This window comes from Eutrigla gurnardus, assembly GCF_963514095.1.
Source record: "Eutrigla gurnardus genome assembly, chromosome: 10".
In the NCBI taxonomy this organism is placed as follows: Eukaryota; Metazoa; Chordata; class Actinopteri; order Perciformes; family Triglidae; genus Eutrigla; species Eutrigla gurnardus.
In genome coordinates this window covers 13,214,436-13,241,382 of record NC_139924.1, presented here as the reverse complement: position 1 = coordinate 13,241,382, position 26,947 = coordinate 13,214,436, and the positions used below count along the sequence as shown (strand labels likewise).

Below are 26,947 nucleotides of genomic sequence, written 5' to 3'. Positions count from 1 at the left end.
TGAACCTCTGGAGAGACATCAAAAGGAACGCAAGCGATCATAATTATTAGAGACTTAGTAGACTCATCACACCTGTTATTCTGTCCAGACTGTTCAAAACAGGTGGGTCATCTGCTGAAAGGCGAGAGAGGTTATTGAAATATGTTTAGTCATACTGAAGCTGGTTGATCCAATTACCTTGGGATCACCTCCTTAAGAAACATAATAAATACTAATAGTTTGTGACCGATATGGTTCATCCAAGAGTTCAATGACCTGGTTTTCATGGTGGAATGTAACTAATATATCAACTCAAGTGGACTGCTGTACTTATATACAATTTTGAGGTACTTGTACATCACTTGAGTATATCTATGTTCTGCTACTTTACACTTTTACTCCACTACATTTTCAGAGGCAAAAAAAACCCCAACTTTTTACTCCATGACATTTATTTGAAAATACTTTCAGATTCAGAGATTAATACAAAATGTATCAACAAATAAAATATGATGTAATATTATAGATAAGGATACAACTTGATTGATCCCAGGGGCTCCCTACAATAATGCTCTAACACATATACAAAGAAAATCATGTATGTGAGAAAGAATCTAGGAAAAAAATATGCAGAAATGTATACAAAGGGATAAAATATAACAAATAAAATAAAGAATACACATTTGTGGTACACACACACACACACACACACACACACACACACACACACACACACACACACACACACACACACACACACATTAATGGTAATACTTAGAAACAATATGTGAATGCAGAACGTTTACTTGTAAATCCTGTAACTTTACTGTGGTATTGCTACTTTTACTTAAGTATTGGATCTGATACTTCTGATGTCCACCATTGCCCGATTGTATTGTATTTTCCATTTAAAAAGTGAAAAGGACACAAGGTAGCTCCTACTGGTGCGTTTACCTTTAAGAGTTTGGGCGGCAGGATATTTAACCTGATGCTGGGTAAACTGGTCAAGGGCGCTCCTTTGTGGACAGCTTGTGAACTACATCTGCTCAAAGGTGCACTATAACAAAGGTGGCGCGTTACAAGCAACAGCGATGATTAAAAAGGTACACGCTTTGTTCTTCCTACGCCCACCATATTTGAAAGAGTTTGGATGTGTCTTCAACCTCGTGTGGAGAGATGCAAAGCGGATAGAGTTGCATTTTGCAAAAAAATCCCACGACTAACTGGCATATTAAGTGAACGTTAGTTGCTAGATCTCGCGAGAGTGCGTTGCTTAACAGGTCTCGAACAAAGTTTTCTCAAATTTGTGCCTAAAAAAAAAAATGTGTCAAAGGTCAAACTAAAGATATGTGACTTGGTCAAAATGTGTTCCATTATTATTGTGTTGACTATGGTGCGAAATCGGTTATAATCTGTGTTCACATTCACTTCTCCCATTGTAATTACACTCAGGACCTCCTAAAGGGGCGGGGCAGGGGCACAACCCACGTGACACAGATACAGGAAACAGTCCGTGGGCTCTCTGTGATGAATATGCTGTAACGCTTTACGTAATATTAATTACTTTCCATTACCTATGCCGTTTTTACCTACATAAACATTAAATATGAATCAAACAACAACTTTTCACCGTATTAGTAAAGTTGTACCAACACGAAGTTTATCAAGCAACTGTCTCTTTAAAACCACCGAGACGGGGGTCTTTATTTGGCAGGAAGTTAGCTAGCGGCTAACAGGAAGCCGGATAATAAGGGCACATTGAGGCACAGGAATTGGCAAGGAGCAACGAGTCCAAGCATTGCTCTTTACAGTCGTTACAACTCCTGGTACAGGTAATATCAACATAGTGTCACTTACACGCGTGTGTATTGTGTAGTTGGCGTCGGTCGCGTCGGTGTTGCGGTGTGTTTCCATCGCGGGTGTTTCGCGCTTTGTATCGGAACAGACATGGCTCGGTGTGCTTGCATTACTTCCCAGCAGAGTGAAATTAAACGGATCAATGTAACTCTTTATAAGACTGCGAAGTGGGTTTAATTAATGTCCTGGTCGGTCTGTGTGTTGTGTATCATGGTTACTTGTTGTGTAAATTATATGATGTGTGCTGCAGCTCTAATACGCTTACAGAAGCTTTGGAAACGCATGAGGGATTTATTCATGTAGGTTCTTGTGTTATTACACTCGCACAAACACGCACACACACACGGCTGTAACCTGACCTGTGATTAGGTGTTACCTTTGATTCATCACGTCACTAAGGAGAGATACGTTAGCCCTTGTTCTCAAGTGGGACCGTGAATTATTGATTAATTTATGGGTTGGTTGTTGTTATTATAATAATAGTGTGGTCAGTGCAAATAAGAGAAAAAACAAACAAAAAACTAATGCAAACATGCTTCTGACAGAACAGATTCTAAAATAGTAAGTCAAATAAATAAAATGCCATTTTACATTTCTGCAGGGGTCCTTCAATGTTTGTCATCTGAGTTACAGAACATAAAAGGAAGTCACAATTCTTATGCTAACCAACACATTTTTGGTATTCTTATCTGTTGAATAATGATAATTATTATTAACATGTAAAGATCACCTCCAGACACGTTTTAAGACTCATACAACGATCAGCTTGGAGTTTAATGCTATTTTCATAGGCTCAACCATTACAGCGAAGCAAAGGAAAATATATATATATTGTGTGTGTGTGTGTGTGTGTATGTATGTAGGTAGGTAGGTGTGTGTTGTGGAAACCCAATTAATAAACCAAAATGTGAGCAGCAATGTTTAAGTAGTAAAAGTATATTCTGATAAAGTTATGATGTAAAAAAAAAATATATATATATATATATAAAATAATGTGTGAACATTAAATCTACTCCTGTTCTCTCATTGAAAAACCCAGAAAAATGCAAAACATTGTTTACTTCAAAGGTTGAGCTGTGGGCACAAGATATTTTATATTTCACTCGAACGTTAAACGGAGGGGGCTGCTTTAAGAATGACCAGGAACTAATCCATGAATTCATCCTCTTCCACTCCACAGGAGGAACAAGCCGTCAGCCACCTGTGCATGAAGACTAGTCAGAGACAGTGATGGTGAGTAAGGGCTTGAAAAACCACAGATTGTGAATGCAACATTGTGGGCTCGGGTAAAGTTGGGGTTCAGACTGGACAGTAGCTACCAAAGTTAAAACTCAGCCATGTTTACGTCCTCATTTTATTGCTCTCTTAACCCTCCTCCTCCTGTCTGTGCCAGTCTTCAGCAGTGGATCTCAAAACCAAGGAGGAGAAGGATGCAGAGCTGGACAGACGAATCGAAGCCCTGAGGAAGAAGAATGAAGCTCTGGTTAAGAGGTATCAGGTAAGGAGTACTTTACACCCAAAAACAAAATGTACTTGAATCAACCATCGAGTTAGTGATACAATGGCAGAATGCTAAAAAAATAACCAATGATATTATCACTGATCTTTTTTGGGGTGGGCGGTTCAGTCTACAAACTGTAGTGCATGTGTGCATTAATTTAATGGTTATCAGATTATATCGTATCGCAGGCCAATTCAACTGGCGATCAGGCAACATTTTGCCAAAATAAATCCAATTAATTCCCATGCATGCTGGTCAGTCATCTCAGTCAGCATCTCTATTATAGAGATATATCTACCAAAAAAAATATGACACCTGCTCAGCAAGTACCACCCAACCTCAACCAATAATATCATGACGTCCATCAATCAATCAATCTGCAACGACAGCTCTCTACAAAGCTCGAGAAGATCATCACCTAAACTTGTCAACCATCAAATAAAATTCCTACCAGCGTTACGTCCTGCCTTCCTATCCTGTTTCAATACTTGACCATACGAAAGATACGATATTCTTGAAATTCTGTTTCGGCTTGACTTTAATGCAGCTTCTTAACTAGTGTCATTTAAAAATGTTTTTGCCATCATTACTTCACGGCAACCCTTAACTTACCTTAAATAAATATGGTTCCAGCCAGTTCCACACAGTGTGGTATACAGATGGAGAAAAGACAGCAGTGCCGTCGGATCGGCTCTCGGGATCGGCAGATGTCAGAGTTGAGGCCTGAGTTGAGAAAAAGTTGTATCGACACCTCTGATTTCATTTTTATTTGATTGGTCTGAATTATTTATCCACTTCCAAACTTGTAAGTTGTGTCAACAATTGCATTAAATTAGGGTAGCTTAAAATATAAACAATTCTGCAACCAGCAAGGGAGTAGCTGTTACTCAATACAGCGATTACCATTTCACCTACCTGACATTATGATCTAATTCACTGTAAGCTTTCTTTCAACACTATAGTATTAATTTTGTTTTCCGGGTTTTGAACTCACAACTTAAATTATGAAATTAGTCCAGAGTTTAGACTTGGGATATGGCTGTAGTGTCGGCTCACTCACTCTGTCGCTGGATCTCAACAGGAAATAGAGGAAGACAAGAAGAAGGCAGAGCAGGAGGGCATCGCCGTGACAACACCACGGAAACCCCGCCCCCATGAGCCGGAGACGGACAGGAGAAAGGCGGACAAAGAGAACTTCACTGTCACAGTCGACCTTTCAAAGCTGACAGGGGTAAGACATGATGTGGGTCTTTCTTTTTTATATAATGGCACTTTTCAAAAGGAAAGTTGATCAGAATCATCCGGTAGCACACATTCATCCACTAAAAATATCAGTTATGAGACCTCAGTGATGCGTCTTTCCATCATATGTTTTGTGGCCGGAGAAAAGCTAAAACCTCTATGTGGTTTATGATGATCCTGCAGAGAGAAGAAGCAGCTTCTAAACTGACAGACTCTTATTACTGTGTTAATTAGTTTACAACCAGATGCCTGCCAGTCTACCCATCATGCCCTGCATCAGTTCTCTACCCACTTCTTGTGTTGCATGTGTAGGCTGGCAGTTGCATTTTGGATAGATATATATTTCATAAAACAAAGTTCTACCTGCAGTCGTGTGAGAAGCACGTGCAACATTAATACACAAGAAGTTGCTGTACAGCTACTAGTGCATTCATGTGAAAAAGGCGGAGTAGTTAAAGGCAAAATTGATCATCTCTTTATGTGGATGTCCAATCAGTGCGGATGTTGAATGTTGTCCATTGAAGCAACATATTCCTGAGTGCTGCTGTATTGACCGTCGGAGCTGAATTCTCCTGCTGGCGGAGGTGTGTCAACAGTGCCTACATGTACCAGGATGCATTGCCGGCCGTGTCCACTTGCACGACTTGTGCGACTGTAGCTTAGTAGTTTTCCACTGCATTTCTTCGGCTGTATACTCTGGCTCCAATAAATACTGTGGAATATTCTAATCCAGCGAAACACTGTAGTTTTCTTACCACCAACTCTGTCAGATGACGGCGCTGGATGCAGGAAGAACAATGGGTTTTGCAGTGGCGACCTCAGGTTTCTATGTCAATATAGTCGCACTGGGGAATTTATTGCTTCAATCAAATCTGATCGGACAGCCATTTTCTCTTTTTTTTAAGTAAAAGTAACATAATCAGAACCATGAATGACGTACTTCATATGGGATGAGAGGAAACTATGATACCTGTAGGAAAAAGTTGTTATAATGACAATAAAAGGTCCTCAAGGTGAAAATAGCAATGTAAAAACAGAGTTAGTAGTTCATCCAAATCTAAATGAGTGTGGGACTTATTACATATGTATTTCTTATAGCAAGTATTTTTGGCTCCTGTCTGATTTGACTGGAATATTTAAATCCTGGAAATGTGATCACAGGCCATAACACATCTGAATAATCAGTAACGAAGGTTTTTAGGATAACTACCAAATGTATATACTATACTAAGAAAAACATTCTGGGAAAGTGGCATAAAAACAGTCCAACTGTTGGCACAAAATCAGTCAAAGGCTAAAAATACTAAAAGTTAGCGTACGAGTGTTTGATCTTTTAGTGTGTGCTCCTCTGTTGGTTAGCCATCCATCTAGCTCTGCTTATCTTTGATTTGGCAGATATTTTAAAGCAGAGCTAAGATAATTGCACCTTTTTATAGTAACATAATGTAGTCAACAACAAATTATCCAACTCTTCATGTTCAGTATGCAATTCAACTCATTTGTTATGTAAATGCATTAAAGCGTAGCAGCAGCACCGGATGAGCACAAACAGCTCATACTGTGAGCTGTGAGTGATGTTTGCTTCTTTTGACATGATCTAAAATTAAATCAACAAATACGTGTACATATGAAAGCGCCGTCCTTAACTTCTGTTAAGCCTGCAAGAACAGATTTTTTGGCCACTCGAGGGCAGCATAAAACAAGTTGTGACCATGCATCACCTTCTATAAGTGGATAAGACAAACAGTTGCTTATTTTCACATCCAGGCATTACAGAGCAACATTGTCATTTATTAGGAGTCATTATGAAATATCTGCCTTCACTGTTGATTATTCTAAACAGCTGGCTGCAGTTCATTTCAGCTGATGATCTGATTCCAGAGGTGGATGGTGATGAAACGGTGCTGTGAGCTCCTGCTGAGCTCCAGATTGCCTCAAAAAATTACCTCTGCTTATTGCCGACAGGCGGTGTTCAACCCGCAAAGGTTACAAGACAGACAGGGCTGAAGGGCAAGTGGGTGGCGTCTGCTCCACATGTGTACCAGAGCAAATGGATATTCATCAAAAATTTGGTTCATGAGCCTGTCTGAGCTTAAAGAGCTCCTTGAAAAACTGATGATCTCTCTCTCTCTCACTGTCTCTCTCTCACTCGTTCTCTCTCTCAGCATAATCCATAGCCCTGATTAGTCTTTTGTACTTTTTTTATATGGCACCAATTCTTCACGAGGAGATTAAATTAGAAGTACAGGGGTTAAAATCAGTACAGGAAATCTCTTTTGGCTGCTGAAAATCTCAGACATCATGGAAATACAGATTGATTACCAGCCAAATATAACTTTGAGAATATATTTTGATTGAGTAGCCGCATGCACAGGTGATTTATACTGATTTACAATCGCTACAAAACCAAGCTGTTCTAATCATCTGGTGCAAGGATTTCTTTTCATATGACCCCTGAAATACCGACTGCCATGTTGAGAACCTTGGCTCGGCATGCTGACATACATTTTTAGAATAAGGTACTCGCTAACCTACTGTCCATACTCCAATTCAGAGGTCTTCAATGTTTTTCAGGCCAAGGACCTCCTGGCTTATAGCGACACAGTGGAGGGACCCCCTATTACATATTGTATAACATTGTGTTTCTTATTAAACCGGGCCAGTAACAATGTGTTGTGCAGCCTGTAATGCCATCTATGAAAGTCCTTTGTAATGATGTATGTTTACAATGCTGAGCCATTGAAATAATAATTGTTGACAGTCATATATTTCTATATTCATTTGAATAATTATTGGCATTTCTACATCACAATATCCCTACATAACATTTCACAAATAGGAAGATATATATTTGCTGATTATAGGTTGTGTTCGTGTTGATGTGTATTTTTGGACATATTTTAATTTTTGGAAGAAGTCGCGGACCCCCTGTTGAAGATGTCTCTAATTACTGTCTGCGTTTCCTGCAGGACAAGAGGGTTGTGAATGACTGGAAACCTGGAACGCCTCGCGGCCGGAAGACATCAGAGGATGGCGATGGTCACCGAGGAGGGCCGGGCGATGGTCACCGAGGAGAACGAGGGGACCGAGGAGGGCCGGGCGATGGCCACAGAGGAGAACGAGGGGACAGAGGAGGGCCGGGCGATGGCCACCGAGGAGAACGAGGGGACCGAGGAGGGCCGGGCGATGGCCACAGAGGAGAACGAGGAGGGCCGGGCGATGGCCACAGAGGAGAACGAGGAGGGCCGGGCGATGGCCACAGAGGAGAACGAGGGGGCCGAGGAGGGCCGGGCGATGGCCACAGAGGAGAACGAGGGGACAGAGGAGGGCCGGGCGATGGCCACAGAGGAGAACGAGGGGACAGAGGAGGGCCGGGCGATGGCCACCGAGGAGAACGAGGAGGCCCGGGCGATGGCCACCGAGGAGAACGAGGAGGCCCGGGCGATGATCACCGAGGAGGCCGAGGAGGGTCGGGCGATGGCCACCGAGGAGACCAGGGGGGGGCGGGCGAAGGTCACAGAGGAGACGGAGGAGGAGGAGGGCCTGTCGAAGAACACCAAGGGGAGCTGGGCGACGGCCGCAGCCCCCCCAGGAGAACAGGGTCAGGAAGAATGGGTCGGGGAGGACAGAGAGGAGGAGGAGGAGGAGGCCGCCAGGAGAGGAGAGAATGGGAACCCAGGACACCCAGGACACCCAGAGATGGAGAACCTGGGGAGTCAGGAGGACCTGGACGCAGAGGTGGAAGGAGAGGAAGAGGAGGAGGAGGAGGAGAAGGAGGAGGGACACCGGGGGGGACACCAGGTGGGACACCAGGGGGGACACCAGGGTCAACACCAGACGCAGCACCAGGTGGCGTTGACAGGAAATCCAAGGTGCGTGTGGATGAACTATACTTAAAGCTACTAAACTTTATTGATTGATGTAAAGTGACCATGAAAGTGCAGAAGATCAGAATCTCAGAATTTCTTTTGTGCATCTTCTGATGCACCTTTTTATTTATTTATATAAACAATGAAATCTTGCTTAATCGGTTTACCCGAAAGAGAAAAATTGTCTGATTATGACTTCATACCAACGTGTGTCTTGCATGGAAAAACGCAGCCCCCTTCATTTCAGTGGAGCCAGACTGGTGACATCGACACACATTCCTGATGGATTACTTTATATCGTGAACTTTGCGTTTCCGCTAAATGATGCAACGAATGATAAAATATTTGCCCCTTTGAAATTTTTTTAGTCATTAAGTCCTTTCTGTTTTTGGTCTGAATGTCAACGTTAACATCTTGTATTTGTGATGTTTCACTAATGATGCATCACTGTGTTGTTTTTTGGACAGGAATGGGAGGAGAAGAGGCGCCAGAACATTGAGAAGATGAATGAAGAAATGGAGCAAATAGCAGAGTACGAGAGAGGACAGCGGGTATGAGAGTCACTGTTTTACAAGATTATTTTATAGTGTTTTAGCTCATCAGTTGGAATTGCTCTGTTGTGCTTTGGGTTTCTTTTGAAACCATACAGAGATTCTATCTTATCAGATTCTCATATTTGTTGGGCTGTTAATCAACTTTATTGATCAACTTATAACCCCAATTTCCCTACAAATGAAAACACAAAACAAGGACTGCCCAGCTTACCTTTGAAGGAAGTCCTTAATATTAGTAGTGGCAGTCTGAAAAACATCCGAGGCACTCAGATTGTAAGTCAAAACTTTTTATTTAAATAATTGATTTAATAAGGAGCAGTGGTCGCAGATTTAATATCTGCTGACCTGTTTTAGTGTTTAATCTAGTGTTTTTATTTTCTTTTTTAAGGAATAAAAATAAAAAGTGAGAATTGTTTTTTGGGAAAAACTAACAAGGCTTTACTTGGTCTGTGGTCAAAATGATGATGGAGGACACTTTTCAAATGTGACAGAGCTTTAAATGTACGATTTCTCTCCTTAGCAGGATGGAGACAAGCCGATCCGGAACTTCCTGGACGACCCGAGACGTTCAGGCCCAGCGCCAGACATAGACCGCAAAGAGGGCAGCAGGAGACATGTACGAAACTGGGGGGGGCTGGACTTCGACAACGTGAAGACGAGAGCCGAACTGGAGAAAGAATGGACTGTAAGTAATGTGGTTCTTTTTAAAAGGAATATACTTCCTACTGCAGCATTATTAATTTCCCTCCCTTTGTGTCCCCTCCTGTCTCTGTAGAGTCGAAGGCCGGGTCCCAAAGGCTCTGTGGACATGACCATGTCTATGACGGGCCGAGAGAGAGCCGAGTACCTGCGCTGGAAGAAGGAGCGCGAGCAGATTGACGAGGAGAGACTGGCGCGCCATCGTAACGCCACGGGCCAGTGGAAACGAGAGTGGGATGCACAGAAGACTGAGAACATGTGAGGAAGGAAATGTTGGAGCTTAATTTGAATAGATTTCTGTGACGCTGCCTCAGGTGGAGAGCCATGCTTAAAACACGGTGCACTGCAAGGCAGCTGCTGATTTTGATCTAGGGCTGCAACTAACTATTGCTCTCATTATCCATGAATCTGCCTGGTATTTTCATGATTACCTGATTAATTGTATTGTCTAGAAAGAACAGATAAGAGCTTGCTACAAGCCCAAGATATAGGTATATATGTATTAAAATTGCTTGTTTATTTGTCCAACAGCTCAAAAACCCCAAAACTGTCAGATACGATGAAGAAAAGTCCTCATATTTGAGAACAAGGACATAATTGGAAATTTTTGCTTCAAAAATGATTAAAGCGATTTGATTTTCAAAATATTTGCAGATTCATTTTCTGATGATCAATGAATTGCTCATTATTGCAGCCCTAATTAATCTTTTTGATATGAAAGCGTTGTTTATCTTCAAGGGAGCGTCGAGACGACTAATTGTTTTACCAGAATGCATGTTAAAAGTAACTTGTGACTTCACAAACTGCTCCTTTAATCGTTGTGCTTTATGAGAGATGTTCATCATCTCAACCACGTGTGACTATTGTGTACTAAAGTGTATGTCATACATCCATTGAGGATCAGATATTTATAGGTACTTTACAGTGTGGAAATAGTACTTTTACTTGTAACACTGTATTCATACAGAGTGGAAATAGTACTTTTACTTGTAACACTGTATTCGTTCAGTGTGGAAATAGTACTTTTACTTGTAACACTGTATCCGTTCAGTGTGGAAATAGTACTTCTGCTTCAGTAAAAGGCTCTGAATACGTCCTCCATCAGTGGACAGAGGACAGGTGAAGACGATATAAATAGTTTATCGTCATCTTTATTCAAGCTGACAAGCGTGACGAGAACGACTCAGGTGTGTGTGTGTGTGTGTGTGTGTGTGTGTGTGTGTGTGTGTGTGTGTGTGTGTGTGTGTGTGTGTGTGTGTGTGTGTGTGTGTGTGTGTGTGTGTGTGTGTGTGTGTGTGTGTGTGTGTGTGTGTGTGTGTGTGTGTGTGTGTGTGTGTGTGTGTGTGTGTGTGTGTGTGTGTGTGTGTGTGTGTGTGTGTGTGTGTGTGTGTGTGTGTGTGTGTGTGTGTGTGTGTGTGTGTGTGTGTGTGTGTGTGTGTGTGTGTGTGTGTGTGTGTGTGTGTGTGTGCGCGCGTTTGGTTTGTGTGCATGTTTCTAACCTTGCGGCTGTTTTCGCAGGTTCAAGGAGGACCAGTTTGTGGCCTCAGAGGGAATCGCACCCGATCAGAGCGGCAGGAGAGGCAAGTCCACACATACGTGCACACTAACACACCACATCTGTGCCGTTGCCGTGGTTAGACAACAGCTGCACCTTCATCCCATGTCTCAGCTCGTCTGTCAAGATGTCACTCCAACATGTCGCCCCATAGACGCTTCGTAAACACACGCATCACAGGACGCCAAGCCGTCTCCCTCGCCCAGCTCATCATGGCTGTTGTGTAAATGGGAGTTGATTAAGCTGGTTATGTAAATGCTCGGTGTATTTCCCTGGAGTCCAAATCGACCTTTTATGTTGCGGTCATGCTGATCTGAGAGGAGCTCTCAGAGGGACCCCAGTTTTCTTTTTATAGGTGCTAACTGAGCCTCTTTAGTGAAACAGTGGTTTTATTTTTTTAATTAACATTTACATGATCGAAATAAGGAGTCACAGTAACTAGCACCGGCCACTAATAACCAGCCTAAAAGTTAGGTTTGAAAATTATTTATTTATTCTGACCTGTAGCCAAATATAATATTTATGAACACTACATAATTATTTATTGTTAAAATGAATTCATTTTTGAGTATTATCCCTTAGTGCAGGGGTGTCAAACTAATTTCAGTTCATGGGTTACATGCATCCTCAAGTGAGCCGGACCAACAAAACCAGTCCATAATTACCTCTAAACAAGAACCAAATATCTCCTCTCTTTCAGTGTACAGAAGTACACTCTCAAAATGGAAAGTCCATTTACAAAACAAATGAAGAACAGCTTGAGATGTCTCATTGATCTCTGAGCTACGACTAAACACAGACTGCCGTTTCCTAAAACCAGCATTGATCTTCTCTATTCTCAGGTCTCCTCCGAATTCTTGTATTTTTCACCATCATCTAACGGAGGCAGAGCCTGAATATTCAGTTTAGATGCAGCTCAGCAGTGTGTGTCAAGTTGTTCTAGTCTGAAATCATGAATAAAAATGAATTAGTTAAAATATTATGAAAGTGTAGAAGGGCTTAGGATGTCATGGTGGGAGTATATGATGGCCAACCCCAGTCTCATACATTTTTGCAGCAATTTTTGTGTTGCTAAATTTAATAATTGGTTTACCACTGGAGAATGGATTTAAAAAAAAAAAAATAATAAAAATAAATACAGCATTAAAACACCAACACCAATACTTTGGATTTTTATGCAATTGCAAACTTCCCCCTTAGAATCACTATACCTATGAAAGCCATCCATCCCCAGAGTGTCACCTGTCTAGTTCATGGCTACTGGAGACTGGCTCATTGGATCCACAAGAGTCTCCGCTTTCCAGTCAGACCCACTTTATCCAATTCCAATACTGTTCAGGGACCCCAGTACGCAGAAATACTCAAATGCACCATTTTAGAATAGGAGAAAATTGTATATGGTTATATTATTATAACATATTTATACTGCATGCAAACAAGAAATGTATAAAGTGGAACTATCTGTAAAGTGGAGAAGTCGTTTGCATTCACAGCTGAGCGGTCAAGGGTCCTTTTTTGTATAGGGTGAAGTTCATAAAGCTTTTTCAAACTTGAGATAGCTTCAAAGTAATGTAATATGCAGTCCATTGGTGAGAAACTTGGATAACGGCAGACAAATTGTACCCAACTCCTTTTGTTTGTACGAGTGGTTCTTGCATGAGACACATTGAGAAGGCGTCTCCTTACAGGGGAACTTTATTATGACTTAATTTTGCTCAAGCATGTTTTAATTCCAGGCAGTCATCCGGATGATAAAATAATTCACTGTGGGACCGGTGATCCCACGACACAAGTCAAACTCTCTTCAAGAGGATTTGCATCTTTAATGCTGCTCTTCCTTTCTGTTTGCACGGTGCTTGGAATGCAGTTTTGAATGCAGCACCGCTAAACTCCGGACTGATTCAAAATATAAAAGATAATAAAAACAGTATTTTTTTTTTGTATTAATTTTGTATTGTTGCTAGGCAACCACCAGATGAGTGCTAACATAAACTATGAAATATAAAATAATGAAAACAACTTCCCCAAGTCTGGGTGTCCAGCTGATGAGATCAGAACAGAGAGCCAAGGCCACCTCGGCATGTGGTCTGGCTGATCGGATCCCAATGTGAAGAAGTCACGACCTCGGCGTGGACAGACTTGACAGTTAATGTGTGCTGGCGTGATCACATGTCAGAAGTGTGACCAGGGTCTCGGACTCGAGACGATATCACACATAAATAGAACAGGATGACGTTGTCATGGCGAGGCGGTCATTTTAATTCATCATATCCAGGGATACACAATCATCCAATATTTCAATAATAGTTTTGACTGCCAGGTTGCAGAATTATAATTGTGTGGGTTGCCAATGTGGCCGCGGGCCACTCCCCACTCTGGACAGTGTGTCCCGGTCGAGTCGTTCTTCTTACTAAGGAAGCGGCGAGGTCAAGGCGAGGGCTACCAGGAAATGGGCTCACTGGGGAGGGGCAGCGCAGATTGCACTATCAATGCTGAAAGTACATTGTGTAGCCTTAGGGGTTATGTCAATTAAAATTTCCACAATTGGACTAAAATAATTATGATTATCACCATTTTAGTAAAATAAAAACTACTGTGTTTTTCAAAGGTCCGATACATCTCTCATCGCATTGTCTCATGCGTTTACCTCACTAGTGGTGTAAAGTTCTGGTTTAGCAGCAACATGAATGACGTTTCTATGGTTCCGATGTCTTTGATTTCTCTCATGGATAAGCGGCGTGTGTGGAGGCCGTACTGTAACGTGTTTGTGTGTGTCCTCTCTGCAGCCCGGGGGCGTAACCCTCGTACAGAGCCTCGGGGCAGGGCCTCAGGTTAGACCACAGCATGGCACTCGGATTGCATTGTGTGTGTGTTTTTGGTTTGTTCCATCTGTGTGTCTGTCTGAAGCCCAACAGCAAAATCAAACCCACAAACCAGAATGTGTGTTACTTTGCCTTCTGACTGCACACACACTGTCATCAGGAATTAACAGTGTTTTTTAAATATTTTTTAGTGCTTTCATTGCCTTCTCTGAGTACCTCTTTGGTGATGTTTGCCTTTTCTGTGGCCAGAAAGTCCAAACAAAAGCTGAGAAATGATTTCCAACATCTGTTCAGTCCTGTTTTATATTTCTCCTGGAGAGTATATTACAGATTATGACATTTCACCGGCCTCGCATTAAACCCTGCACTCGCTTTAGCTGGTTGTGTGTTTCTTTTTCTCCCCAACCATTTCTAATTTCTGGAATGACTCGAGTGTCCTCTTCACAGCCCTGAGCTGCTCTGTTCAATCTCTTCATCCTCTCAATTTTTTATCTCCTCACTGATCCCTTCATTTCTTTTGTACTTTCTTTTTCTTACCCTTTTTTTAATCACATCATTCCCTCCTCTCTCCCCCTTCAAGCTCCTCCTCCCTCTCTGCATCTCCTCTCTGACCTTCCCTCTCCTTACTTCCCCCTCCTCGCATCTTTCCATAACTGTGACCGTTTTCCTTCCTTCACACCTCCATGGCTTTCTTTCCTTCTCTCATTCGTCTATATTTTTCTTTCTGACCTTTTCTTTTTCCTTCACCCCTCCATTGAATGCTTCTCTGTTCTATTTTTCTCACTTTGACTTCTTGTTATTTACTTCACCCTCCTCTCCGTCATTTCTTTTCTTTTTTATCTCTCCCAATACTGGCATCTGTCTCATTTCGTCCTCGTTTTCCTCCACAATAAAATCAGCTGGGAGATGGAGAGATGATTCCCATTTTTATAAAACTCTGATTGTGACCAAAAATTAAAGGGGTTTGTTACAATATACCACATATACGGTAAACACACCACTAATATGGCATTCACAGCTTCAAAAGTAGAAACCACTACATACCTGACAGTCTAGAGCTTTGATTGTTTCCTTAAATTAAGAAGAAGAAAAATGAAGCCACCTTTTGCTTTGTACTTTGCCCCCACATCGGAACAGGTTTCCACTGCACGCTGTGCTATTGCTCGTTGTGTAGAAGTCGTAGATGATGGTCCTGCTCGGGCAGCACTAGCAGCAGCTGAGCCTCTGAACACGATAAAATGTTCATCCTTGCATTCGTCTGCGTGATTAATTTGGAGATGGGCATGTAGATTTGAAGTATTTGCATCTCTGGCTTCGTTGAGATTTGCCGGTTCTCCCTTGTCATTCGGTCGAAACCCAAAATACTGCCAAACTGCTGCAGTTGCATTTTCTTTGGAGAACAACTCCTTCGAGTTCACCATCTATTCTTTCTATTACCGCCCGAGCCTAAATCAAAGCATGAGTTATGTAATATTTAATTCCTAAAACATTTTAATGGCTGTTGACCATAGAAAACAACGGACGGCCAGAGTGGCAGAAATATTTGTGAACCGTTGCAAAGAACAAACAAGTCACTCATGCCGACATCAGATATCTGCTGACTTGTGTTGTCACCATAACAACTATCAACAGTCACCATTTTATTTTGAGCTAGTCACGTGATCGAGGCAATTTCATACATTTTCATTTTCTATGCGGTTGACAGTATTTTTAAAGAGAGGTGTCTAACATTCCTTCTTTAGAAACCAAGTGAAACCAGAATGTTGAACCACGCTCAGATTTCTGTTCTGTAGAAAATTAGCTCATATTTAATATTGAAGATAGTCCCTCATTTGTATTTTTAATTCATGTAATCTCAGAAAATTTGGACTAGAACAAATGTCTTTTTCATGAAGGGCATGAAGGGGCATTTTCATGATGGGGATATTTCAGTTCCAAATTTGACACTATTTACCTACATTTATCCTTAAAATACAGTTACTTACCGTTAACCATTTCTGGCCTTTTATTGCTTAAATTTTGGTTTTATTTTCCCTCTATTTATTTGCCCATTTATACAGATGAATAAACAACACGTCTAGTATGACAGGATATAGTGCACAAATATTATTTTTAAATATACTTTTAAATAGACTTAAAGTTCTATGTAATCCTAAATGAGATATTAAGTTTAGTTTTATGTAGATGCCATGATACTGTAAGAGTAGGTAAGGTTTATTCTATTGACATCTGGATCACATGTTGTGGTTCCTGCCTTTTTAACAACATATGTATCACTTCCTGTAATGTATTTGTGTATTAAGTATTGTGAATTTCCCTGATCAATGAAGTTTATCGTATCTTATCGTATTTCATCTCAACTCTGACCATGCACGCCACCATTTCTTTTCTCCTCCTCATCATTCAGTCCCCCTCCTCCTGGATTCACCGTACCTTTTTAGATCAAGTATGACCAAACAATGATTTACACTCTCCATCGTGTCTTTCTTCCAGATGACAGTAAGCGGCCACCTAAAACCCCCACCTTTGGTGACTTCCTGTCCCAGGGCAGGACCCCGGGGCAACGAAGTGAGCGAGGCAGAGGGAGGGGCCGAGGACAGAAACCCAGCTACAGGTAAATCCATTCAGACTAAATGTATATTATTTTAGTTTTTATTTATTTTATTTTTAGTTTAGTTTTTTTTATCGTACTTTTTAAATCCCCCACGTCGTCAGTCAGCTTTAGTTACTTTGCATATTCAGATAATTAATACAAATCAAGTCAACTGATAAATTATATCATATGACAAGTGAGAGATTAATTATATTGCAATCCATGTTTTTAATTGTTATTTTTGATTCAGGAACATGTTTTTTCTTAATATGTCGACTTTTTCTCAGTGAGACTAACATGTTTCTCTGTTTTTCCTTATTCGTGAGTTTGCTGCTTCTGACGTTGATGTGTGTTGATGCCTTTGACAGCATGCATGACAACCGCTGGGAAGGAGAAAGGGAAGAGGAGGAGGAGGAGAAGGAGGACAAGACAAAGAGGGAGGAGAGGACTAAAAAGAAGGAGAAAGAGGAAGAAAAGTACAACCCTCCCTCAGCAATGAAGGTAGAGTCTTAGGTGGTCTTTAGTCTGGATTAATAATGCAAGCTGGAGTCGGACCCCGACAGTGAACTGGAGACTGAAGGAAGGAGAAATACTGGAAAAGTAGAACTCCGGCCAACAATTAAATCTAGAGCACATGGACTGTTCAAAGAAACTACAAAAATGTAAATCATGTTCCATAATAGATTTAAAAGGGCTATAGTCAATATTTTAGGTGAAACAAGTCACTTGATAAACCCCCAGAATTGTCACCCAACTCTGAGGTCTTTCGATGTATTTCAGCTCCGATGGCATTGATCTTTCTTCAGATTTCAAACCTGCTGTACTGCTGCTCAGCAACAAACAGCAGAAAGGCAGAGTTAGAAAGCTGGTGGAACATCTGGCAGCTACAGAGCCAGATATTTCCCTCATGAGTTGGTTGGAGACCAACAGCTCAACACAGGAGAGTAAATGTTGAATGTGTAAATAGCCAACCGTTTGCTCACAGGTTCACCTTATCAGCTCTTTTCTCATTTCCCTGCCCCCGAGTGGTCATCGCAGGTTTCAGATTGCAAACTCTTTTCAATTACTTTCACAGATGCCCCTTCCTTTCATGTTTTTTCAGGTGGAGGCGAAGAACGAAGACGAAGAAGAGGACGACGAAGAATGGGAGGATGCCAGTGACGGGGAAGACGAAAGGAGTGACTCGGATCACGACTCCAGAGGCGATGAGAAGAAGGACACCGGCAAAGAAAAACCAGCCAAGAGCAAAGACAACTCCCCTACATCTCCGAAGCCGCGTTCACGAACAACGTCAGCGGGAAGTCCCAAAGACCAGCGGCCTCCCAGGCCGAAGGTCCACATCCCCCCACCGGCAGCAGTTCAGGAGTCACCAGAAGGAGGCAAGCCTCTCAGCCCCTTCTTCCCTCTGGACAGCCACCAGCCTGTATCAGACTGGGGGGAGGAGATGGAGATGCTGTCGCCCCGGAGCAGCATGGGAGGCGAGAGCCCACTGAAACCGCCCAGCGTGGAGGCCAGCCCGCCCCAGAAGAAGGAGGAGGGAAAGGAGGACAAGGAGGAGGAAGAGGAGAGCCAAGCTTCCAATGAACCTGCTGAGCCACAGACAGAGAAGGATACAGGTAGGATGTTTAATCTAAGGCTGACGTGAAGGCTTCGAAGCGTCTACAATCAGTATGTGAATGTATTCGGGTTGTTTTTCTTTTAACATAGGCTATGCATTACCCCAAAAATCCCCCAAAAAGTAGGCCATGAAATAAGAAATGTTTTTCTCCCATTATTCATTTATATGGTGCTATAGGCTTATTATATTCAATTATTTATTTGTTTATATACATACATACGAGAACTTGTTTTTATGGAACAGAGCTGCAATTCATTTGAGGTGATTATTGCATCTTTTTGGGGGGAGATAATAAATAATTATTGAAATAAATATTACATAAAATGATAAGAATTATATTTTTAGTAATGATAATTCACAGGGAAGAAAAAATCCTTCCCCCTCCCACCCCTACGAAACTTTGAATATCTCATATTTGTCACTGAAGCTTGGAAGCCAAAAAGAATGGTATTCAGCCCCCGTTAAATCACGTTGTTTCTTTCTCCGTTTCTTCTCTGCTCGACTCTCCTTGTGTCTTAAGCCAAGCAGACTGTGGTGGTTTCTGTCCCCGACGACTCCCCCGTCGCACCGCCATCTGACCCCACTCTCACCGAGGTTGCCGTGACGATGGACCAGGATATACCTGCTGCTCCATCCCAAGGTAATACAAACCTCAAAAAACAACTTAAGGCTAATGACAGAGACGTGACCCACACAACGCCCAGCTGGTGATGATGTGCTCTCCAATGCAACGCCGGATGTCTGCGATGATGCATGGTGTCTGCAGAAGGAAGAAACCTTAAACAATGGGATGTGAATGAATAGTCAAAGAAATATGCAGATGGACATGTTCAGTTCTTCTCATCTTTGCAGGCGGGCCGTGGTTGTTTTGAGTGGAAGTGAACCCTGGTTTGGTCTAAACGGCCACTTAGGACATTAAACTTAGGCCTTGTAAATCAAATACGAGTCAATTAAGGATTGGCAATTTTACCTGTTGAAGTGACATAACTGTCCATTGTGGGCGTTGTAGGAGTGCAAAGGATACACGCATGCATCCTTAAGAATTCTTTGACGAAGGATAGAATTTGAAGGTATCCTTACTGTTGGAACAGTCCTTCGGCAGGATTCGATGGAAATTCATCCGTTGGAGGTTTCTTCCTTGACATTGAGAATCACCCACTGTAACATAGATGCTTGTTTCTCTCTGACAGCAGAGAAACTGGACAGCCCTCTCTCTCCAGTCGCCCTGGAGGTCGACCATAGCTCCTCTGAACTGGCAGGAGAAAAAGATGACAACATGACGCCTGCTGAGACGGACGCTGCTCCAACGGCAGAGACGGTTGAGCCTTCAGAGTCAATGTCCTCCGAGCAGATGATCTCAGAGCCGACGTCCTCCGAGCAGATGATCTCGGAGCCGACGTCCTCAGAGCAGATGATCTCGGAGCCGACGTCCTCAGAGCAGATGATCTCAGAGCCGACGTCCTCAGAGCAGATGATCTCAGAGCCGACGTCCTCAGAGCAGATGATCTCGGAGCCGACGTCCTCAGAGCAGATGATCTCGGAGCCGACGTCCTCAGAGCAGATGATCTCGGAGCCGACGTCTTCAGGTGCGGTCCATATCAGTGACTTTGAGACTGTGGCTTACTGTAAGAAACCCGCTTCACACTGAGACCCTCTCACGCTTCGCTCTGTCTTTTTTATTTTTGTGAAGGTGTTTGTTTGATATCCTCGTCTCCGTTTTCCTTGTGGTGGTTTCCTGCTCACTCAGCCTTGCTTTCCTTGTTTTTTCCCCTTTCATGTTGATATAAATAATAGGGGGAGCTGTTTGGTGGCATGACAAATCCAAAGATATATTTATACACTCACCCACAGCATTTTGCCTGGTTTTTGGATCCGACACGATCCTCTAACCAATCAAGACCCCACTTCCTGTTTGAAACACCTCCTGACTGTCTTCCTGCTCCTGCTGTGATGGACTGTACTCATAGTACCTGCACCTCCTGTAATGGTCTTTGTTGTATTTACTCCCCGTTGCTACTGCCCCTCTCCTTCCTCCTGTTCTCATCTTCCTCGTCATGTAAAACCTGTTTTTGTTTTTCATCTTTTTGTGGCTGTGATGACTGTGCTTGCTGTGCTGCATGACCAAACGTTTTTGTGATGCCTCTCGTTCTCGCTCCTTCAGTGTTGATGCAAGTTTTTTTCAAATCAAATGCCAAATTGTTAGTTTACATCTACATTCATGGCATCTTGGGAATCGGATGTCTCCACCAAGCAAACCAAATTTGAACGTCGTCAGTCAGTTTCTCCTTTTTAAAGCGTCACTACTTGACTCAAATGTTTCACACTCGCAAATGAAATCTGTGACTATCGAGATTTTGAGCAGCAATCCTCGGAGGTAAACCTTAGGACTCCAGGAATTGGCTGCCTTTGAATGTCCCAAACAAATATGTACTGAAGAGATGGTCAACCGATTGAGAAGGTGATGCTTCAGCCAACAATGATGACAACATGTTTATCTGAGCAGAGCCAAGTTGGACGTCTATTCATAACCCTGTGCCTGTATTTATCAAGCGTCTCAGAGTTGGGAATCAGTCCTTCTTTAGGCTTGAAAAGTAGAGTTCTACTTTCCTTAAATCCTTTGGATTTGATTGGACTGCTAAAAAGTAGGTGGGCTTTAAGTTATCGTGATTGGGAGCTACAGAGGGCCCGATACCTGAGAATAAAAATAATAATTTACTCCAGGGGCTGGGAGTAAAACTGGGAAAATTAGTTTTTCTTTTTCATTGTTTTAATTGGGGTTTAACTTAGGAAACAGTAGTTACTCCAGGTGTCCTACCCTGTTAGGAAATAGCTTTCATACAGAAATTTTACATGTTTTTTGAGAGGGAATTCTGAAGTTTTTAATAATAATAATATTAATAATAATAATAATAAATATAGCCCGTTGTAAAATGGCGGTAGTAAGCTTATATAAATAACTCGGTGATTATAAGACGCTTGATAAATGGGTCCAATTATTTTACCTCCATCTGGTTTGACTTCTGACCAGCTCTTAAGACCTTTTTAACTGGTTCCTATGCACAGCACAGCATTTTAATGGTTGTGTTGGCTTGAAGTGTGTTTTACAGTACAGTTGAATTTAAGGACATTGCCTAAAATAATCTTTAAAATGCCTTTGGGTAATTGTTGAATATACACGGCTCCATTTGATTAAATTAATTCCCTGAAGAAATTGCTGAGGCTATAAATAGGAATTTTATGGTTATGGGGGAATTTATGGAGTATTTTATTGTCAGATTCCAGTGTTTCTACACTCAACATCTAAAAAATGTTGATTAAAGAAACTATTTTCTCCACCAGAGTTGATGAGAACAGCATTCACACACCATCATGTAGGCAAAAAAGCCAACAGAAAATAAACCGTGGAATGAATTTATTTACAATATTAAGAGTTTGCTTTTGGTGTCTAAGGGGATGTCAGTATTTCTGCTCCAGATGATTGATTGATGCTTGATTGATTGTTTTTGTGAAGTTGATTTTCCTCAGTGCGGATTCATTGTCGCTGTGTTGTTGATAAAGTAGATCCAAAGCACCACAGAATACCAGGATTCATTAGTGTGTACATTTTCAGCACAGGAGCCACAGCTGGGAATAGAAACCACTTGCTCTGGTTAGAATTTGATCTATCTGCCCATATTCTGTTTCTGCACACAGCAGTTTAAATGTGAGCTAAGTGAATAAACCACAGACTAGATGAGGAAGTCCAGTCATTAGATGCTGTGGTGGTATCACTTTGGCTAATGGCTAAGTTTTAGAAAACAAATTTGGACACTTTTTGCACAACATTTCCACTGCAGTTTTGCGTTAAATGTAAATCCCAAAACTCTTTAATTGAACTGTAGGTTATAGACTCATAAGTAACTGCTTCTTAAACCTGCTTAGTTCCAAAGTAGTGTGTGAAGTGACCAGATGTTTTTATATAAGCACATTCATTTTGATCAAAGAATAAAAGCCGTAAGTCAGTTCTGTCAGACATTGGATATAAGGAGGGGTAATCTGTTGCTATGGCTACCATGCAGAGTTGGTAATCAGCTGGAATGGCACTACATGTATGACAATCTAGATAATTTATACCTGCTAGAAGTAGGGTAAATGTTTGTTTATTGAGAGCACCAAGAGGGACTCAACCTGATACAGATACTGGATTGGATCTTCTTTACGGCGGTTGTGCCTAATCTCTTTGTCTTTGGGTCGTTGACATTGTTATTTAATTCTTAATTTCCGATGTTCAGTAGAACACGTAAATAACAGCTGTTTAACGTAAGGAAAGATTTCTGTTGTCGTCTTTTCCTTGTTTGGTGCAAAAGCCCCTGATTGCATTTACACTCTACTAATGACTCATAAGCAGCAGAAGTGAGATGAGCTCATGTGGGCACATCTGCTGATGTAATTGTGCGGCTGTGTTAGTGTGTTGCTGTCAGGGTGGAGTTCAGGAAACCAGGGAAATTAGAGGCACAATTACGTTTTTGTAAAGGCTTTTGAGAGGAAATGAGCTGCAGCCTGCTGGACAGATGATTGGACAGACAGAGCGGAGGCCGTTTGAAGTCTGATTGAATTAGATCTTGTGATGTTTGTGAGGCTCCACAGTGGAGTATCTGACACTCAAGTACCACCAAACGGTTCCAGGGATCTTGCAGTCAGTGTTCGAATTCAGAAAACCAAAGCATGATGAGAAAATTGGGCAGATGTACAGTAAAGACAAACTAATACTTCATCCAAAAACCAATGTCAGTATGCTGAATATGATGCAACAGCGAGACAGCGTCACAGCTAGTCTGGATCCGTTAAACCTCAACGCTCACTGACAAACCGACAAGTTATATCTCCTCAGTTTAATCTGGAAGCAAAAACCCAAGTAAATCACTATTTAACAGAGGTTATGTGCCAGACTTTACTGACAGTAAGGAGGTACTTATCCACAGTCAGTGTATTACCTACAGTAAATGGCGGTTGTTTGGTTCAGACCCCTAAAACAATCAACATCACACATCACAGTACTCTATATTTAGAATACTTTGACCACTCAAACTTGCTGTCAGACAGCCATGTGAGATGGGGAACTGAAGCCGCTGTATTCATCGATGCTCTCTTCAAAGCCCCCAGACTCCGTTGGGAAGAAATGGTATATTTACCTTGCAGAGTTGCTGGTCTACCTCTCCCCTGATTGGTTGGGTTGTTTGTGTTAAAGTCGCACGATAAGTAGACCAGCAACTCCTGTGTTCTCTGATGTAAATTTACTGGTGTTGTCAGTGGAATCTTGTGGCTTTAAAGAGAGATAACGGCTTCACTTCCAGTCAGAAAGGGCTGTCGTACAGATATTTTTATTTTTTTAGGTGTCTTAAATACGTCCACAGCAGAACATGTAGTTCCCTTTGAACAGATCCAGGCCAGCTCCCCCAGCTTCCAGTCTCGGTGCTAAGCTAAGTTAGCTGTCTGCTCACTGTAGCTTCGTATTTGGCAAACGGACATGAATCTCCTTATCTGTGTGTTTCCCAAAATGTCAAACTTCTCCTTTTATGTGGAGAAATGGTTAGCCCAAAAGGTGATGTTTTGTTTGTTTTTGAAAAGCAGGCAAAACCTCATATTTTACAAACTGGATGCAACAAATATGTTTGACCATTTTGCTCAATGGGGCCGCTCGCTTTATGCACTTTATGGTAACTGTGATAAAAGCATCAAGTCCAATGACACACACATGCACCGCCACTTCCTCCCTGTGTTTGTATCAACAGGCTGAAGCTGCTCGGAACAAAGAGACTCATTTCTGTGGAGGATGGGAAGAGGAGATGGATGAAGAGCATCACATTACTCATCACTGGATTGACCACCACACGCATAAAGACGGAGGTCTGAAACCATCATGAGGGACTGTGCATCGCTGACCTCGTTTCAGCTTCCTCTCTCGGCTGCCTCTCTTGGATCAGTGGGTCTGATCACCTCTAGGCCGCCGCCATGTTATTAACTATTAAGATATGAAGAGTAAAATCCCCCTCATAGTTTTGTTCTCACAGTGGTGTCTCAAGGATTTTCTGCACGTGATCTGGTTTTATCGTTTCAGAATACTTTTATGCCCTCGAAAGCTAAATGAACCCTCTTTAGAGTTTAACTTCATGAATTGAGCCTGGAAGATGGGATCAGCTGACCTGAGCTGTTTGAAGTGATGTGCAGTTGAGCTTTGCAAGGCCAAGAACGCCGAGCTGCAACTGACCTGATATCAGTTTATAAAAGGCTTTCAGCTGACCAGTTTGAAGGTCGTACCTTTCTGCTCTCAAACAAACATGCCTAATTTATGTTGGAAAATTATTGCATTTTTAGAATTCAGCCTCTCAACACTGTCAGCTTGTTAGTTAACCGGTGGCCGGCTGTGTTGTTGTAAACACGTCTGACTTGGCCAACACATTTACTAGAAGTGGGCGTTAATGGCTGCTGCTAGCGATATGTTCAAAGAGTTCTCCACTCATTAAGTGTTGCAGTCCAATCACGTTTTTACTTTTTAAAAGGATCAAAATCCGATGGAGCAGAACCAGAGTTCTTTTTAAATCTTTTAAACATTGTCTACATTGCCCATAATGCAACTTCACCACCAACAAATGGCATCAATTGAGTAAGATTATCAGTTTCCATGCAGCTCCCTACGGAGACACAAATGGCTTTCTACAGCTTGTTTCACATATGAAGAAGTACTCAACACGTGTAAACCGTCTTTGATGTGTAAAATAGGTGGAATTCCCCTTTTTTATTGTTATTTGTTTTAATAATTGTTTTGCCTGTAATTAGCTAGTTTACAAACTCGGATGTCGGATTATAGACTCCAGTACGACTGTTAGTGTGAGCCTCGATTTTATTTTAGCCTGCACCAACTAAACAATGGATATTTAGGCAGTATTGCACACGGTCTCTCCTAAACTGGACTCATCACGACTCTCGTCGCAGTTGCTCTGAGCTTTTTGTTGCAACTTTATAGCTTCCGTTGTAAGTGATTGCGGTGGCCATCTTTGTGGCTGATCTCCATTAGTGCTCGTAATGTAGGGATGCGACCCCATGTTCTAGCCTGCTCTTTGGTTTTATTTTGCGGCTTTTTATTACTTGGATATGGACGTGCTTTTGTTTTTCATGTCAGACCCACTGACTCCATTTAATTTTTAACTTCCAAGGACATCGTGACACACTATCTTTTAAAACTAAGAATCCTTCAGCCTGACTGTTTACATGAGCTTTGCTGCAGGTAGAGCATGATGTATTAAGTGTGATTTATTTGTTGTTTTCCATGAGAGCCAGCTGTGCAGGCCTGCTGTTGTTGAATAACCGACTTCAGTCCTCTTGGCTGAAGCTGTCGCCCGGATTAACTTCAAGGATCAGGTGTGTTGCTTGAGGGCATTTTGACAGAAAATCATGTGAGCTCCTCCTCACCCAGATATATCAATTATGTTCTTCAAGCAGGGTCCATTTGCCGTTTTAATTGTGCGTCACAATCGGAAACATTTGATATTTTCACTGCCACAGACTGTGCTGTCATTTTGTGAATCAGCAGTTCTCCAGAGAAATGTGTTCATATCCGTGTGGTTAGAGTTCCCGTCAGGTAACCCTGCCTCTTTTTAATTGGTTTTAAAATCAAGGGTGTAACCGGGGCTATTGCCTTTTCTTTACGTTATCAATATGTTCAGCTCTGTTTTGAGGACGTAATTGTCTCTCATTTCCAACTTGCATGATATGAAAGTGTAATATAAATTACTATTTGAGTAAAGTTTATTTTGGAATGAAGCCTTCACTCTTACCTCAGCAGACCAAGGGCTTTTAGTTTGGTTTGTTTTGCGTTTGTGCTTTGTTTTCTGCAAAGTCTTTGAATCATGCCTTTGGACACTTGGATAAATGGGTTGCTTTAATATTTTTTGTTTTCTGTGTTAGAGGACTCAAAATTATGCATTTTGATTTAAATGAACTGCAATATGTACAGTTTTTAAATGGAAATGAGCATTCCACAGTTGGGTGTTTGTGCAAAATGTAGCCTGTGAGCTACGGGCACATGGTTGTTTGTTTTTCTGAGCTTCGATGACTGATTGTTACTAAGGCAGGAGATATTTCAATACATCCATTTCTACAATGTCTTCCTGGTTGATGCATAACATCGCTCTGAGAACAAGCAAGGTTTGGCCCTTTTGAAGCGGAGGCGTGCACATGTTTTCATAAGGTTATCAGGACTAGCATGAATCCAAAATTTTAGCTTTTTAATGTTGTCAAAGCCATTGATGAAATAAATGTCCTTCATCAGCTCACAGATCAGAGAGGAAGAGGAGCCCTGGTGTTTGTACCCACATGAAATGTAAAGCACACTGTTGCTTATTTGTTTTTCTTTCTCTCATTTAGCAAATAAATGTATTTCTCTGATGTCCAAAGTCCGGTCTGATTTTCTTCTTTTTACTGAAAGTCGGAGCCCAGTGGCAGACTCTGGCTGTCTGAGGGGCAGGGGCGGAACTAAAAAGTAATCCTGTTTTCTCCACTGGGAGGGCACTGGATCCGGTTTTCTCCACTGGAAGGGCAACATAGAGGGCACTTCATGTTTTCTCCAATAGAAGGGCAACATAGAGGGCACTTCACCCCATTTTCTCCACTGGAGGGGCA

General features: G+C 41.9%; 1 protein-coding gene across 2 annotated transcripts; it reads left to right on the top strand.

Annotated features, from left to right (window-relative positions):
- Positions 1–1,706: 1,706 nt before the first annotated feature.
- Positions 1,707–26,715, top strand: ccdc9 (coiled-coil domain containing 9). Of its 2 annotated transcripts, XM_084019068.1 has the most exons (16): positions 1,707–1,811; positions 3,017–3,069; positions 3,230–3,334; positions 4,419–4,568; positions 7,549–7,618; positions 7,661–8,451; positions 8,916–8,999; positions 9,523–9,687; positions 9,778–9,959; positions 11,220–11,281; positions 16,572–16,692; positions 17,040–17,172; positions 17,774–18,287; positions 18,810–18,929; positions 19,480–19,875; positions 24,061–26,715. In XM_084019068.1, the coding sequence occupies exons 2-16, from the start codon at positions 3,067–3,069 to the stop codon at positions 24,063–24,065; spliced, it is 2,901 nt and encodes a 966-aa protein (XP_083875194.1). In that variant the 5' UTR covers positions 1,707–1,811; positions 3,017–3,066; the 3' UTR covers positions 24,066–26,715. The 2 variants fall into 2 exon arrangements, with proteins under 2 accessions (XP_083875194.1, XP_083875193.1); XM_084019067.1 differs by having other exon boundaries at positions 7,549–8,451.
- The last annotated feature ends 232 nt before the right edge of the window (positions 26,716–26,947 follow it).